The sequence below is a fragment of the Coregonus clupeaformis genome, chromosome 5 (assembly GCF_020615455.1).
Source record: "Coregonus clupeaformis isolate EN_2021a chromosome 5, ASM2061545v1, whole genome shotgun sequence".
Classification (NCBI taxonomy): Eukaryota; Metazoa; Chordata; class Actinopteri; order Salmoniformes; family Salmonidae; genus Coregonus; species Coregonus clupeaformis.
In genome coordinates, this window is record NC_059196.1 from 42585283 (window position 1) to 42600517 (window position 15235).

The 15235-nt window shown below is 45.2% G+C and overlaps 1 protein-coding gene across 2 annotated transcripts in view; it reads right to left on the reverse strand.

The window, feature by feature from the left end:
- Nucleotides 1–15235, reverse strand: part of rcbtb2 (regulator of chromosome condensation (RCC1) and BTB (POZ) domain containing protein 2) — a 36952-nt gene that overhangs the window by 11275 nt on the left and 10442 nt on the right. Inside the window, exons 5-10 of one of the 2 annotated variants that reach the window (XM_045214554.1) lie at nt 12073–12231; nt 11161–11250; nt 10307–10324; nt 9978–10120; nt 2183–2373; nt 975–1101 (exon numbers count right to left, since the gene is read on the reverse strand). In XM_045214554.1, the coding sequence (XP_045070489.1) occupies nt 975–1101; nt 2183–2373; nt 9978–10120; nt 10307–10324; nt 11161–11250; nt 12073–12231 (728 nt within the window). Of the gene's footprint in view, nt 1–974; nt 1102–2182; nt 2374–9977; nt 10121–10306; nt 10325–11142; nt 11251–12072; nt 12232–15235 lie in introns of both variants that reach the window. The other variant, XM_041876759.2, reaches the window with a different exon arrangement.

Genomic DNA, 15235 nt, shown 5'->3' on the forward strand with positions numbered 1-15235 from the left:
GTGACTAGCCTGCTGTCTCTCTGGGTCTCTCCAGTGACTAGCGTGCTGTCTCTCTGGGTCTCTCCAGTGACTAAGCGTGCTGTCTCTCTGGGTCTCTCCAGTGACTAGCCTGCTGTCTCTCTGGGTCTCTCCAGTGACTAAGCGTGCTGTCTCTCTGGGTCTCTCCAGTGACTAGCGTGCTGTCTCTCTGGGTCTCTCCAGTGACTAAGCGTGCTGTCTCTCTGGGTCTCTCCAGTGACTAGCGGGCTGTCTCTCTGGGTCTCTCCAGTGACTAGCCTGCTGTCTCTCTGGGTCTCTCCAGTGACTAGCGTGCTGTCTCTCTGGGTCTCTCCAGTGACTAAGCGTGCTGTCTCTCTGGGTCTCTCCAGTGACTAAGCGTGCTGTCTCTCTGGGTCTCTCCAGTGACTAAGCGTGCTGTCTCTCTGGGTCTCTCCAGTGACTAAGCGTGCTGTCTCTCTGGGTCTCTCCAGTGACTAGCCTGCTGTCTCGAAGATGGTAAACTGTATTTCGCGTGCAGGCAGGTTTGGCTGCCACAGTGGTACGAAGAGCTAAATAACCTTTAAAACGGTGTTGTACCCGGATAAATGATGTATTTACAGAGGAAAAGTGAATGCGCATAACAAAACTTTATTTAAAGTATGTTTAGTAGGAATACTAAACATACAGCGCCACAGCTGGCATTGGCCACATATACTGAATAAACATGTCACTGTCTACAGTTGTTTGGATAAAAGCGTTGGCTAAATGAACATTACCATTGTATTGGTTCAGAGAGTGATGGTGCGTCCCAAATGACACCCTTTGACCAGGGCCCATAGGGAGACAACATGGGTCTGTTTGGCGCCATCTACACAGGCAGCCCAAATTCGGATATTTTTCCCAACTATTGTCAAAAGAGCTGATCTGATTGGTCAAAATACCAATTGGTGGAAAAGATGTGATTGGCCTGCCTGTGTAAACACAGCCGTAGGTACCTGATCTTCAGGAGGGCTTTGTGTACGTGGATACACTTCCCATCCACCAGGAACTTGAGATCGGAGATGTCCGGGCTGTCAAACTCCCTCTTCAGTGACTGGGCCACTGTCAGATAATCATCTCCATCTGAATAACACATATCAGTCAGTCAACCCTCTAAACAGGCCAGAGCAAACGCTCAACGTATTGGAAATATTTCAAATAGTATCTGATTCCAGGTGTGTACCCATCATCACATCCTGTATACTGTCAGTCTTACCCACGGTGAGGTGGTGTGTCAGTCTTACCCACGGTGAGGAGGTGCGTCAGTCTTACACACGGTGAGGTGGTGTGTCAGTCTTACCCACGGTGAGGAGGTGCGTCAGTCTTACCCACGGTGAGGAGGTGCGTCAGTCTTACCCACGGTGAGGAGGTGCGTCAGTCTTACCCACGGTGAGGAGGTGTGTCAGTCTTACCCACGGTGAGGAGGTGTGTCAGTCTTACCCACGGTGAGGAGGTGTCAGTCTTACCCACGGTGAGGAGGTGCGTCAGTCTTACCCACGGTGAGGAGGTGTGTCAGTCTTACCCACGGTGAGGTGGTGTGTCAGTCTTACCCACGGTGAGGAGGTGTCAGTCTTACCCACGGTGAGGTGGTGTGTCAGTCTTACCCACGGTAAGGTGGTGTGTCAGTCTTACCCACGGTGAGGTGGTGCGTCAGTCTTACCCACGGTGAGGAGGTGCGTCAGTCTTACACACGGTGAGGTGGTGTGTCAGTCTTACACACGGTGAGGTGGTGTGTCAGTCTTACCCACGGTGAGGAGGTGCGTCAGTCTTACCCACAGTGAGGAGGTGTGTCAGTCTTACCCACGGTGAGGAGGTGCGTCAGTCTTACCCACGGTGAGGAGGTGCGTCAGTCTTACCCACGGTGAGGAGGTGCGTCAGCCTTACCCACGGTGAGGTGGTGTGTCAGTCTTACCCACGGTGAGGTGGTGTGTCAGTCTTACCCACGGTGAGGTGGTGTGTCAGTCTTACCCACGGTGAGGAGGTGCGTCAGTCTTACCCACGGTGAGGTGGTGTGTCAGTCTTACCCACGGTGAGGAGGTGTGTCAGTCTTACCCACGGTGAGGAGGTGCGTCAGTCTTACCCACGGTGAGGAGGTGCGTCAGTCTTACCCACGGTGAGGAGGTGCGTCAGTCTTACCCACGGTGAGGAGGTGTGTCAGTCTTACCCACGGTGAGGAGGTGCCACGTGACAGCGGGCGTGGCGAAGCATGCAAAGACATCATCAGTGCTGGCGAAGTGTGTGAGATGAGGGCAGGCCACAGCTTGACCCCGACACTGACCCCACATTAGCACCTGACCGCTCTGAGTCTTAGCTGCAGACGTATGGCTGGTGTGGCACGCTGCCACCTCCACCATCCTACAGACAGACAGACAGACAGACAGACAGACAGACAGACAGACAGACAGACAGAGTCTTTCAGAAACTTCTCCAAGCTGCTCAACCAGACTGTGGTAAAGCCAGACTGGAACACAACAACGAGTCTTCAGCGCAAGAGGCTGGCTGAGCATTATGGAACAAGAGCAGCATTAGAATTCAATAGATCCAATGATGCTGGCTGAGCATTATGGAACAAGAGCAGCATTAGAATTCAATAGATCCAATGATGCTGGCTGAGCATTATGGAACAAGAGCAGCATTAGAATTCAATAGATCCAATGATGCTGGCTGAGCATTATGGAACAAGAGCAGCATTAGAATTCAATAGATCCAATGATGCTGGCTGAGCATTATGGAACAAGAGCAGCATTAGAATTCAATAGATCCAATGATGCTGGCTGAGCATTATGGAACAAGAGCAGCATTAGAATTCAATAGATCCAATGAGGCTGGCTGAGCATTATGGAACAAGAGCAGCATTAGAATTCAATAGATCCAATGATGCTGGCTGAGCATTATGGAACAAGAGCAGCATTAGAATTCAATAGATCCAATGATGCTGGCTGAGCATTATGGAACAAGAGCAGCATTAGAATTCAATAGATCCAATGATGCTGGCTGAGCATTATGGAACAAGAGCAGCATTAGAATTCAATAGATCCAATGATGCTGGCTGAGCATTATGGAACAAGAGCAGCATTAGAATTCAATAGATCCAATGATGCTGGCTGAGCATTATGGAACAAGAGCAGCATTAGAATTCAATAGATCCAATGAGGCTGGCTGAGCATTATGGAACAAGAGCAGCATTAGAATTCAATAGATCCAATGAGGCTGGCTGAGCATTATGGAACAAGAGCAGCATTAGAATTCAATAGATCCAATGATGCTGGCTGAGCATTATGGAACAAGAGCAGCATTAGAATTCAATAGATCCAATGATGCTGGCTGAGCATTATGGAACAAGAGCAGCATTAGAATTCAATAGATCCAATGATGCTGGCTGAGCATTATGGAACAAGAGCAGCATTAGAATTCAATAGATCCAATGATGCTGGCTGAGCATTATGGAACAAGAGCAGCATTAGAATTCAATAGATCCAATGATGCTGGCTGAGCATTATGGAACAAGAGCAGCATTAGAATTCAATAGATCCAATGATGCTGGCTGAGCATTATGGAACAAGAGCAGCATTAGAATTCAATAGATCCAATGATGCTGGCTGAGCATTATGGAACAAGAGCAGCATTAGAATTCAATAGATCCAATGATGCTGGCTGAGCATTATGGAACAAGAGCCGCATTAGAATTCAATAGATCCAATGATGCTGGCTGAGCATTATGGAACAAGAGCCGCATTAGAATTCAATAGATCCAATGATGCTGGCTGAGCATTATGGAACAAGAGCAGCATTAGAATTCAATAGATCCAATGATGCTGGCTGAGCATTATGGAACAAGAGCAGCATTAGAATTCAATAGATCCAATGATGCTGGCTGAGCATTATGGAACAAGAGCAGCATTAGAATTCAATAGATCCAATGATGCTGGCTGAGCATTATGGAACAAGAGCAGCATTAGAATTCAATAGATCCAATGATGCTGGCTGAGCATTATGGAACAAGAGCAGCATTAGAATTCAATAGATCCAATGATGCTGGCTGAGCATTATGGAACAAGAGCAGCATTAGAATTCAATAGATCCAATGATGCTGGCTGAGCATTATGGAACAAGAGCAGCATTAGAATTCAATAGATCCAATGATGCTGGCTGAGCATTATGGAACAAGAGCAGCATTAGAATTCAATAGATCCAATGATGCTGGCTGAGCATTATGGAACAAGAGCAGCATTAGAATTCAATAGATCCAATGATGCTGGCTGAGCATTATGGAACAAGAGCAGCATTAGAATTCAATAGATCCAATGATGCTGGCTGAGCATTATGGAACAAGAGCAGCATTAGAATTCAATAGATCCAATGATGCTGGCTGAGCATTATGGAACAAGAGCAGCATTAGAATTCAATAGATCCAATGATGCTGGCTGAGCATTATGGAACAAGAGCAGCATTAGAATTCAATAGATCCAATGATGCTGGCTGAGCATTATGGAACAAGAGCAGCATTAGAATTCAATAGATCCAATGATGCTGGCTGAGCATTATGGAACAAGAGCAGCATTAGAATTCAATAGATCCAATGATGCTGGCTGAGCATTATGGAACAAGAGCAGCATTAGAATTCAATAGATCCAATGATGCTGGCTGAGCATTATGGAACAAGAGCAGCATTAGAATTCAATAGATCCAATGATGCTGGCTGAGCATTATGGAACAAGAGCAGCATTAGAATTCAATAGATCCAATGATGCTGGCTGAGCATTATGGAACAAGAGCAGCATTAGAATTCAATAGATCCAATGATGCTGGCTGAGCATTATGGAACAAGAGCAGCATTAGAATTCAATAGATCCAATGATGCTGGCTGAGCATTATGGAACAAGAGCAGCATTAGAATTCAATAGATCCAATGATGCTGGCTGAGCATTATGGAACAAGAGCAGCATTAGAATTCAATAGATCCAATGATGCTGGCTGAGCATTATGGAACAAGAGCAGCATTAGAATTCAATAGATCCAATGATGCTGGCTGAGCATTATGGAACAAGAGCAGCATTAGAATTCAATAGATCCAATGAGGCTGGCTGAGCATTATGGAACAAGAGCAGCATTAGAATTCAATAGATCCAATGATGCTGGCTGAGCATTATGGAACAAGAGCAGCATTAGAATTCAATAGATCCAATGATGCTGGCTGAGCATTATGGAACAAGAGCAGCATTAGAATTCAATAGATCCAATGATGCTGGCTGAGCATTATGGAACAAGAGCAGCATTAGAATTCAATAGATCCAATGATGCTGGCTGAGCATTATGGAACAAGAGCAGCATTAGAATTCAATAGATCCAATGATGCTGGCTGAGCATTATGGAACAAGAGCAGCATTAGAATTCAATAGATCCAATGAGGCTGGCTGAGCATTATGGAACAAGAGCAGCATTAGAATTCAATAGATCCAATGAGGCTGGCTGAGCATTATGGAACAAGAGCAGCATTAGAATTCAATAGATCCAATGATGCTGGCTGAGCATTATGGAACAAGAGCAGCATTAGAATTCAATAGATCCAATGATGCTGGCTGAGCATTATGGAACAAGAGCAGCATTAGAATTCAATAGATCCAATGATGCTGGCTGAGCATTATGGAACAAGAGCAGCATTAGAATTCAATAGATCCAATGATGCTGGCTGAGCATTATGGAACAAGAGCAGCATTAGAATTCAATAGATCCAATGAGGCTGGCTGAGCATTATGGAACAAGAGCAGCATTAGAATTCAATAGATCCAATGATGCTGGCTGAGCATTATGGAACAAGAGCAGCATTAGAATTCAATAGATCCAATGAGGCTGGCTGAGCATTATGGAACAAGAGCAGCATTAGAATTCAATAGATCCAATGATGCTGGCTGAGCATTATGGAACAAGAGCAGCATTAGAATTCAATAGATCCAATGATGCTGGCTGAGCATTATGGAACAAGAGCAGCATTAGAATTCAATAGATCCAATGATGCTGGCTGAGCATTATGGAACAAGAGCAGCATTAGAATTCAATAGATCCAATGATGCTGGCTGAGCATTATGGAACAAGAGCAGCATTAGAATTCAATAGATCCAATGATGCTGGCTGAGCATTATGGAACAAGAGCAGCATTAGAATTCAATAGATCCAATGATGCTGGCTGAGCATTATGGAACAAGAGCAGCATTAGAATTCAATAGATCCAATGATGCTGGCTGAGCATTATGGAACAAGAGCAGCATTAGAATTCAATAGATCCAATGATGCTGGCTGAGCATTATGGAACAAGAGCAGCATTAGAATTCAATAGATCCAATGATGCTGGCTGAGCATTATGGAACAAGAGCAGCATTAGAATTCAATAGATCCAATGATGCTGGCTGAGCATTATGGAACAAGAGCAGCATTAGAATTCAATAGATCCAATGATGCTGGCTGAGCATTATGGAACAAGAGCAGCATTAGAATTCAATAGATCCAATGATGCTGGCTGAGCATTATGGAACAAGAGCAGCATTAGAATTCAATAGATCCAATGATGCTGGCTGAGCATTATGGAACAAGAGCAGCATTAGAATTCAATAGATCCAATGATGCTGGCTGAGCATTATGGAACAAGAGCAGCATTAGAATTCAATAGATCCAATGATGCTGGCTGAGCATTATGGAACAAGAGCAGCATTAGAATTCAATAGATCCAATGATGCTGGCTGAGCATTATGGAACAAGAGCAGCATTAGAATTCAATAGATCCAATGATGCTGGCTGAGCATTATGGAACAAGAGCAGCATTAGAATTCAATAGATCCAATGATGCTGGCTGAGCATTATGGAACAAGAGCAGCATTAGAATTCAATAGATCCAATGATGCTGGCTGAGCATTATGGAACAAGAGCAGCATTAGAATTCAATAGATCCAATGAGGCTGGCTGAGCATTATGGAACAAGAGCAGCATTAGAATTCAATAGATCCAATGATGCTGGCTGAGCATTATGGAACAAGAGCAGCATTAGAATTCAATAGATCCAATGATGCTGGCTGAGCATTATGGAACAAGAGCAGCATTAGAATTCAATAGATCCAATGATGCTGGCTGAGCATTATGGAACAAGAGCAGCATTAGAATTCAATAGATCCAATGATGCTGGCTGAGCATTATGGAACAAGAGCAGCATTAGAATTCAATAGATCCAATGAGGCTGGCTGAGCATTATGGAACAAGAGCAGCATTAGAATTCAATAGATCCAATGAGGCTGGCTGAGCATTATGGAACAAGAGCAGCATTAGAATTCAATAGATCCAATGATGCTGGCTGAGCATTATGGAACAAGAGCAGCATTAGAATTCAATAGATCCAATGATGCTGGCTGAGCATTATGGAACAAGAGCAGCATTAGAATTCAATAGATCCAATGATGCTGGCTGAGCATTATGGAACAAGAGCAGCATTAGAATTCAATAGATCCAATGATGCTGGCTGAGCATTATGGAACAAGAGCAGCATTAGAATTCAATAGATCCAATGATGCTGGCTGAGCATTATGGAACAAGAGCAGCATTAGAATTCAATAGATCCAATGATGCTGGCTGAGCATTATGGAACAAGAGCAGCATTAGAATTCAATAGATCCAATGATGCTGGCTGAGCATTATGGAACAAGAGCAGCATTAGAATTCAATAGATCCAATGATGCTGGCTGAGCATTATGGAACAAGAGCAGCATTAGAATTCAATAGATCCAATGATGCTGGCTGAGCATTATGGAACAAGAGCAGCATTAGAATTCAATAGATCCAATGATGGTGGCTGAGCATTATGGAACAAGAGCAGCATTAGAATTCAATAGATCCAATGATGGTGGCTGAGCATTATGGAACAAGAGCAGCATTAGAATTCAATAGATCCAATGATGGTGGCTGAGCATTATGGAACAAGAGCAGCATTAGAATTCAATAGATCCAATGATGGTGGCTGAGCATTATGGAACAAGAGCAGCATTAGAATTCAATAGATCCAATGATGCTGGCTGAGCATTATGGAACAAGAGCAGCATTAGAATTCAATAGATCCAATGATGCTGGCTGAGCATTATGGAACAAGAGCAGCATTAGAATTCAATAGATCCAATGATGCTGGCTGAGCATTATGGAACAAGAGCAGCATTAGAATTCAATAGATCCAATGATGCTGGCTGAGCATTATGGAACAAGAGCAGCATTAGAATTCAATAGATCCAATGATGCTGGCTGAGCATTATGGAACAAGAGCAGCATTAGAATTCAATAGATCCAATGATGCTGGCTGAGCATTATGGAACAAGAGCAGCATTAGAATTCAATAGATCCAATGATGCTGGCTGAGCATTATGGAACAAGAGCAGCATTAGAATTCAATAGATCCAATGATGCTTGCTGAGCATTATGGAACAAAACTAGCAGACAGGCAAACAGGCTCAGAAAAAATAGATAGCGAAAATAAATATACAAAGAACTAGTTGTTTTATTCCAATGAGCACCTCAACCCAACCTTCACCTAAACCCTTCTAGGGGTTTTCCACCCCAATCTAAACTCTTCCAGGGGTTTTCCACCCCAATTTTCACCTAAACCCTTCCAGGGATTTTTCACCCCAACCCCAACCCCATGTTGTCAAGATCAGGACCAAGGACCCATGTTGGCGCCAGGTATAAACGGGGCTATTGCAAATGAATGGTATGTATCAGTACGGGGAAGATGAGACCAAGAGAACAGTCATGACAGTTCTGATTTACAACTAGCTACACCTGCATGCACATTAGTTTGTTCATTTAATTTGACAAGGACAATGTGAGGATCAATCCAAATAACCCTCAGGCTAGCAGCACCAGGGCAAGACGCCAGCGATCAATAATAATCAAAAAATTTATACGATTGATTGCAATAATAATACTAATAATACTAATAGTAATGGACACACCCTGCAGACGAGCCACAGTCTCCTAGCCCCGCCCCTAGGCACCAAGCCATGTGGTCCAGTCATGTACACAGCTGCCTGTGAGGTAGTTAGCCCATAGATGACCCAACATCCATGGGGTCCTGTGAGGTAGTTAGCCCATAGATGACCCAACATCCATGGGGTCCTGTGAGTGACCCACTGGATGACCCAAAGAGATGTGACCTCTGGTTACCGCCTGGTATTCATTTAACCCTTATTTCACCAGGTTGGTAGTCGGGGGCTATTCATTCATTTAACCCTTATTTCACCAGGTTGGTAGTCGGGGGCTATTCATTCATTTAACCCTTATTTCACCAGGTTGGTAGTCGGGGGCTATTCATTCATTTAACCCTTATTTCACCAGGTTGGTAGTCGGCATCGGGGTTAACACCTCTATACTTGTGATAGGTGCCATGAGATGGTTACTGATCACAGAGCACAGGGTCAGGACCTGGGTTTAACAGATCTCTTTGCAGCGTGCACAAGAACTTCACTAAAGTGTTATGGGTGTCAATGCGTCGGCTAATGTCTATGGCAGCGCTAGTGGAGAAAGGGAAGTTCCATTAACAAACCAGGATAATACTGTATAGCGGCGCGTGACATCAGAAAAATATGAAGGTATGGAAATCTAGATACCGCCCAAGCCTACCTGGAGGCCGTCCTACCCTGGGGCCCTGGAGGCTGTCCTACCCTGGGGCCCTGGAGGCTGTCCTACCCTGGGGCCCTGGAGGCTGTCCTACCCTGGGGCCCTGGAGGCCGTCCTACCCTGGGGCCCTGGAGGCCGTCCTACCCTGGGGCCCGTCCTACCCTGGGGCACGTCCTACCCTGGGGCCCTGGAGGCCGTCCTACCCTGGGGCCCTGGAGGCTGTCCTACCCTGGAGGCCGTCCTACCCTGGGGCCCTGGTGGCCGTCCTACCCTGGGGCCCTGGAGGCCGTCCTGACTGGGACAGAGGAACTCACCTCTCCTTGTCTGTGTTGATGAGTGTGGGGACAGCCTGGTTACTCTTGTTGCCTGTCCCCAGCTGCCCGTAAGAGTTGGCCCCCCAGGCATAGATAAAGCCCTCGTCTGTCAGCGCCAGCGTATGGGCGTAGCCACAAGCAACCTGCACGGCACAGAAAATAACCAGGACATTCATATTCAGACCTTCTTCCTATGTCATTACCCTGCATCTTCCTACCTGCACAGCACAACCAACAATAGGATGTTACCCTCGTCTTTCTTGTGTATAAATATTGACTCCTCACCTGTATAATGTTGACTCCTCACCTGTATAATGTTGACTCCTCACCTGTATAATGTTGACTCCCTACCTGTATAATGTTGACTCCCTACCTGTATAATGTTGACTCCCTACCTGTATAATGTTGACTCCCTACATGTATAATGTTGACTCCCTACATGTATAATGTTGACTCCCTACCTGTATAATGTTGACTCCCTACCTGTATAATGTTGACTCCTCACCTGTATAATGTTGACTCCTCACCTGTATAATGTTAACTCCTCACCTGTACAATGTTGACTCCTCACCTGTACAATGTTGACTCCTCACCTGTACAATGTTGACTCCTCACCTGTATAATGTTGACTCCTCACCTGTATAATGTTGACTCCTCACCTGTATAATGTTGACTCCTCACCTGTATAATGTTGACTCCTCACCTGTATAATGTTGACTCCTCACCTGTATAATGTTGACTCCTCACCTGTATAATGTTGACTCCTCACCTGTATAATGTTGACTCCTCACCTGTATAATGTTGACTCCCTACCTGTATAATGTTGACTCCCTACCTGTATAATGTTGACTCCCTACCTGTATAATGTTGACTCCCTACCTGTATAATGTTGACTCCTCACCTGTATAATGTTGACTCCTCACCTGTATAATGTTGACTCCTCACCTGTATAATGTTGACTCCTCACCTGTATAATGTTGACTCCTCACCTGTATAATGTTGACTCCCTACCTGTATAATGTTGACTCCCTACCTGTATAATGTTGACTCCTCACCTGTATAATGTTGACTCCTCACCTGTATAATGTTGACTCCCTACCTGTATAATGTTGACTCCTCACCTGTATAATGTTGACTCCTCACCTGTATAATGTTGACTCCTCACCTGTATAATGTTGACTCCCTGTAAAGCTGCGATCCTACAGGGGGTCTGCTGGTTCCCATTGTTGCCCAGACCAAGCTGTCCGTTGCAGTTATAGCCCCAACCATAGGTCTGCAAACAGATAGCAACAGGACAGGGTTATAGTCCCACTGAGTCAAACAGATAGCAACAGGACAGGGTTATAGTCCCACTGAGTCAAACAGACAGCAACAGGACAGGGTTATAGTCCCCAAACAGATAGCAACAGGGGACAGGGTTATAGGCCCACTGAGTCAAACAGATAGCAACAGGACAGGGTTATAGTCCCACTGAGTCAAACAGACAGCAACAGGACAGGGTTATAGTCCCCAAACAGATAGCAACAGGGGACAGGGTTATAGGCCCACTGAGTCAAACAGACAGCAACAGGGGACAGGGTCGCCCAAACATGACAACATTAAAAGTGAGACTGTTTACATCCTAACTCACTGACTTCATTGGATGCATCTGCAGTCTTCCTCTCTCAAAAGCACAAATGATCTATTTTAGACAGCCATTTTATTTCCTGCAGCCCAATCAATACTTGAATATGAAAACAGACTCATCTGCTAGGACTTAATGAACTACCGATAAATGCATTGATTTCTTACATTGCGTAACATTTCCATCCACTCTCTTTGTGACATTCAGACAAACTAGGCCTTGACTTAACTCTAACATGACCGCATAATACATTACAATTTTTAGTCATTTAGCAGACGCTCTTATCCAGAGCGACTTACAGGAGCAATTAGGGTTAAGTGCCTTGCTTAAGGGCACAGACAGATTTTTCACCTAGTCGGCTCGGGGATTTGAACCAGAGACCTTTCGGTTACTGGCACAACGCTCTTAACCACTAAGCTACCTGCCGCCCCAATACTCGTTGTATTAAGTATCTACTTAAAGTATCCTTACTTCTCCATTGTCCAGCACAGCCATGGAACAGAGCTGACCACAGGCGATATTAACCACCACTTTGTTCTGTAGACAGCTGCTGACCCTGCGGGGCGTGGGCTGGTTGGCCGTCGACCCCGACCCCACCTGGCCAGAGTTGTTGTAGCCCCATGCAAACACCTGGGGGGAGATGTCAGAGGGCAAAGGGAAAGGTTAAAAGGTCACAGAACCTAAGAAATTCACAACAAAACCAGAACATTTAAGAACAGATGCACACAGATACAAACTCTTATGTCCACATCTACCTCGATCACCTCGTCCCCCTGCACATCGACTCGGTACGCCCTGTTACGTTCCACAGCAACATTTTCGCTCAAACAGAAGAAGGATCTAACAAAAGCCGTGTTCACATTGGGCAGTTTGAATTGCCTCAAATCCTATTTATACTGAACAAAAATATAAATGCAACATGCAACAATTTCACCAATTTGACTGAGTTAAAGTTCATAGGGAAATCAGTCAATTGAAATATATTAATTAGGCCCTAATCTATGGAAGACCAGTCATGCGACAGTAGCGCAGCCATGGGTGGGCCTGGGAGGGCATACAGTTGAAGTCGGAAGTTTACATACATCTTAGCCAAATATATTTTAACTCAGTTTATCACAATTCCTGACATTTAATCCTAGCAGAAATTCCCTGTTTTAGGTCAGTTAGGATCACCACTTTATTTTAAGAATGTTGAAATGTCAGAATAATAGTAGAGAGAATGATTTAAGTCTGATGAAATCTCTCAAGAGAACCTGTGGTAGACACTAGAGGGGCAATGGGCAACACCCAATTGCTGTAGCACTTGCTGGAAGACCTTTTGACATGAAATTCGAACCTTGGTCCGACTGCACTACCTGCGGAAGTCCAAATGTTGAAAATAATTTCACCAGGGCCTTAACAATACTGGGAGCCGTGATTTTCCTCAGTGGAATGGCCTCAGGGAAATGAATGGCAGCCAAAAAGTATGGTTAAGAGAAACTGGTTACCACTCTTGGCTTTGGGCAAAGGACCAACACAATCCACCAGAACCCTGCTGAAAGGTTTGTCAAAAGCAGGAAATAGGCTGCAAGGGTGCAGCCGGTACTGCTTGGTTCGGTTTACCCGTCAGCTGGCAAACGCGACAGGATTTACAGTAAGACACAACATCCTGTTTCAGACCAGGCCAGAAGAAATTACGGTCATACGTCTTGTTGACCCCAAGATGGCCTGCCATACTACCATCGTGAGCCAAACTCAGTATCTCTTGTCGAAGCTTAACTGGAACGACAATTTGAGATACACTGGGCCAATCATGTTGCCCGGGAAGTGGCGCGAGAATGGAATTTTCTCATTAGAACACCATCTCTGTCAAAGTAACCCCCCCCCCCCCGAACTTCAAGGAGGGGAGAGGGAAACATCTTTAGTCTGTTCAGCAATCAGCTGTAGGAAACCTCTTCAGCTTCAGGGGTTTTCCAAGGAGAGGTCAACTCAGGAGGTTTCCCCGAAATCAGGATCACCCATAAACGTCTCAGACAGATCGCCCATGGTGGGAGCTCTGACATCCTCCTCAACACTAGACTTGCTATGGTGGGAATCTCTGACATCCTCCTCAACACTAGACTTGCTATGGTGGGAATCTCTGACATCCTCCTCAACACTAGACTTGCTATGGTGGGAATCTCTGACATCCTCCTCAACACTAGACTTGCTATGGTGGGAATCTCTGACATCCTCCTCAACACTAGACTTGCTCCCGGTGACTTTCTTAGACATAGCAGGTGTAACAGCACACGCTGGGAACAGTCTAGGGTACTTTACTGATAACACATCGGGTTCCTCTACTCCGGGTTCCTTACAAACTACAGGATTCGGCACGACCTTCCCTCCAGCCAAATCGTTTCCCAAAATGAATGAGACCCCCTTCACCGGTAGGCTAAGCCTCACTCCAACGACAACGGAAACTTCCATGCAACCAATCTCCACGCCTTGTACTAACACACTGTAACCAGTTGCTGAAGTGTCAGACAAAGGCAAAACACCCTCCAACATGAAGGACAGGGCTGCCCCCCCAGTGTCTCCCAGTATCTTCACCGGCTGCTTAACAGCATCACCACTCTGCAGAGACACGAGCCCGTCTGAAACAAAGGGTTCATACAAATCTGATCCAAAATCTTATTCAGGAGATACACCAATCCCAACCAGACTTGATGAGCTGGAGTGCTCCCACAAGAAGAAACTGCCTTTTTTTCACTCTAATTTTTCTGTTTCAACTTAGGACACTGAGAGACAAAATGTGGCAGTAATGACAAACTGGCGGATATGAAACTATTTTCCTGCCGATCTATCTCTTTGGGCACTGTAGAAAAGGACCCGAAACCTCACACCAGGAGGTGACTTCTCTGGATTGCTTTTTGCGTAGGGAGAACTACTGGGTGCTTTGTTTGTGAAGATAGTTTTATGTGTCAACACAAACTCATTTGCAAGAACTGCAGCTTTCTCAAGAGTGAGATCCTTGTGCTCATAAATGTAGGTAGCAACCCTTTTGTGAAGGCAAATCTTAAAATTGCTCGAGAAGTGTAGGAGTGTCTTAAAATCCTCAAGGTCATTGACCTCTTGAGAACCACACCACTGATCAAAAATACATGCTTTTTTCCTTGCATAACTCAACATGGCTTTGTGATTCTGTCTTTCGTAATTTACGGAACTGTTGTCTTTATGCCTCTGGGACCAACTTGTAAGCCCGAAAGATAGCAGCTTTTATCAGTGTCAGTATCTGAGCTCTGGTGAAGAGATAAAGCGGCGTACTCTCTGAGCTCTGGTGAAGAGAGAAAGCGGCGTACTCTCTGAGCTCTGGTGAAGAGAGAAAGCGGCGTACTCTTTGAGCTTTTCCCACCAGAACACTATGGAGGGGCAGTGACCCAATCTCTGGCGGCCATTTTAGGGATGTGGCAACCCAGTTAAATATACACCCACCTCTTTTTCGTTGAAAGGCGGTACAAGCCGGCTGTTCTGACCAAGATCAAACTCTGTTTATGGTGCAGGGTAGCCTGACTGGATTCGGAGTGCTTACAGATCTCTCTCTCTTAATTGAATGGCATGTTCACCTTCTTGTTGTTTGGCTTCATGTTCATCTTGTCTTTCCCTGTGCTCCAAC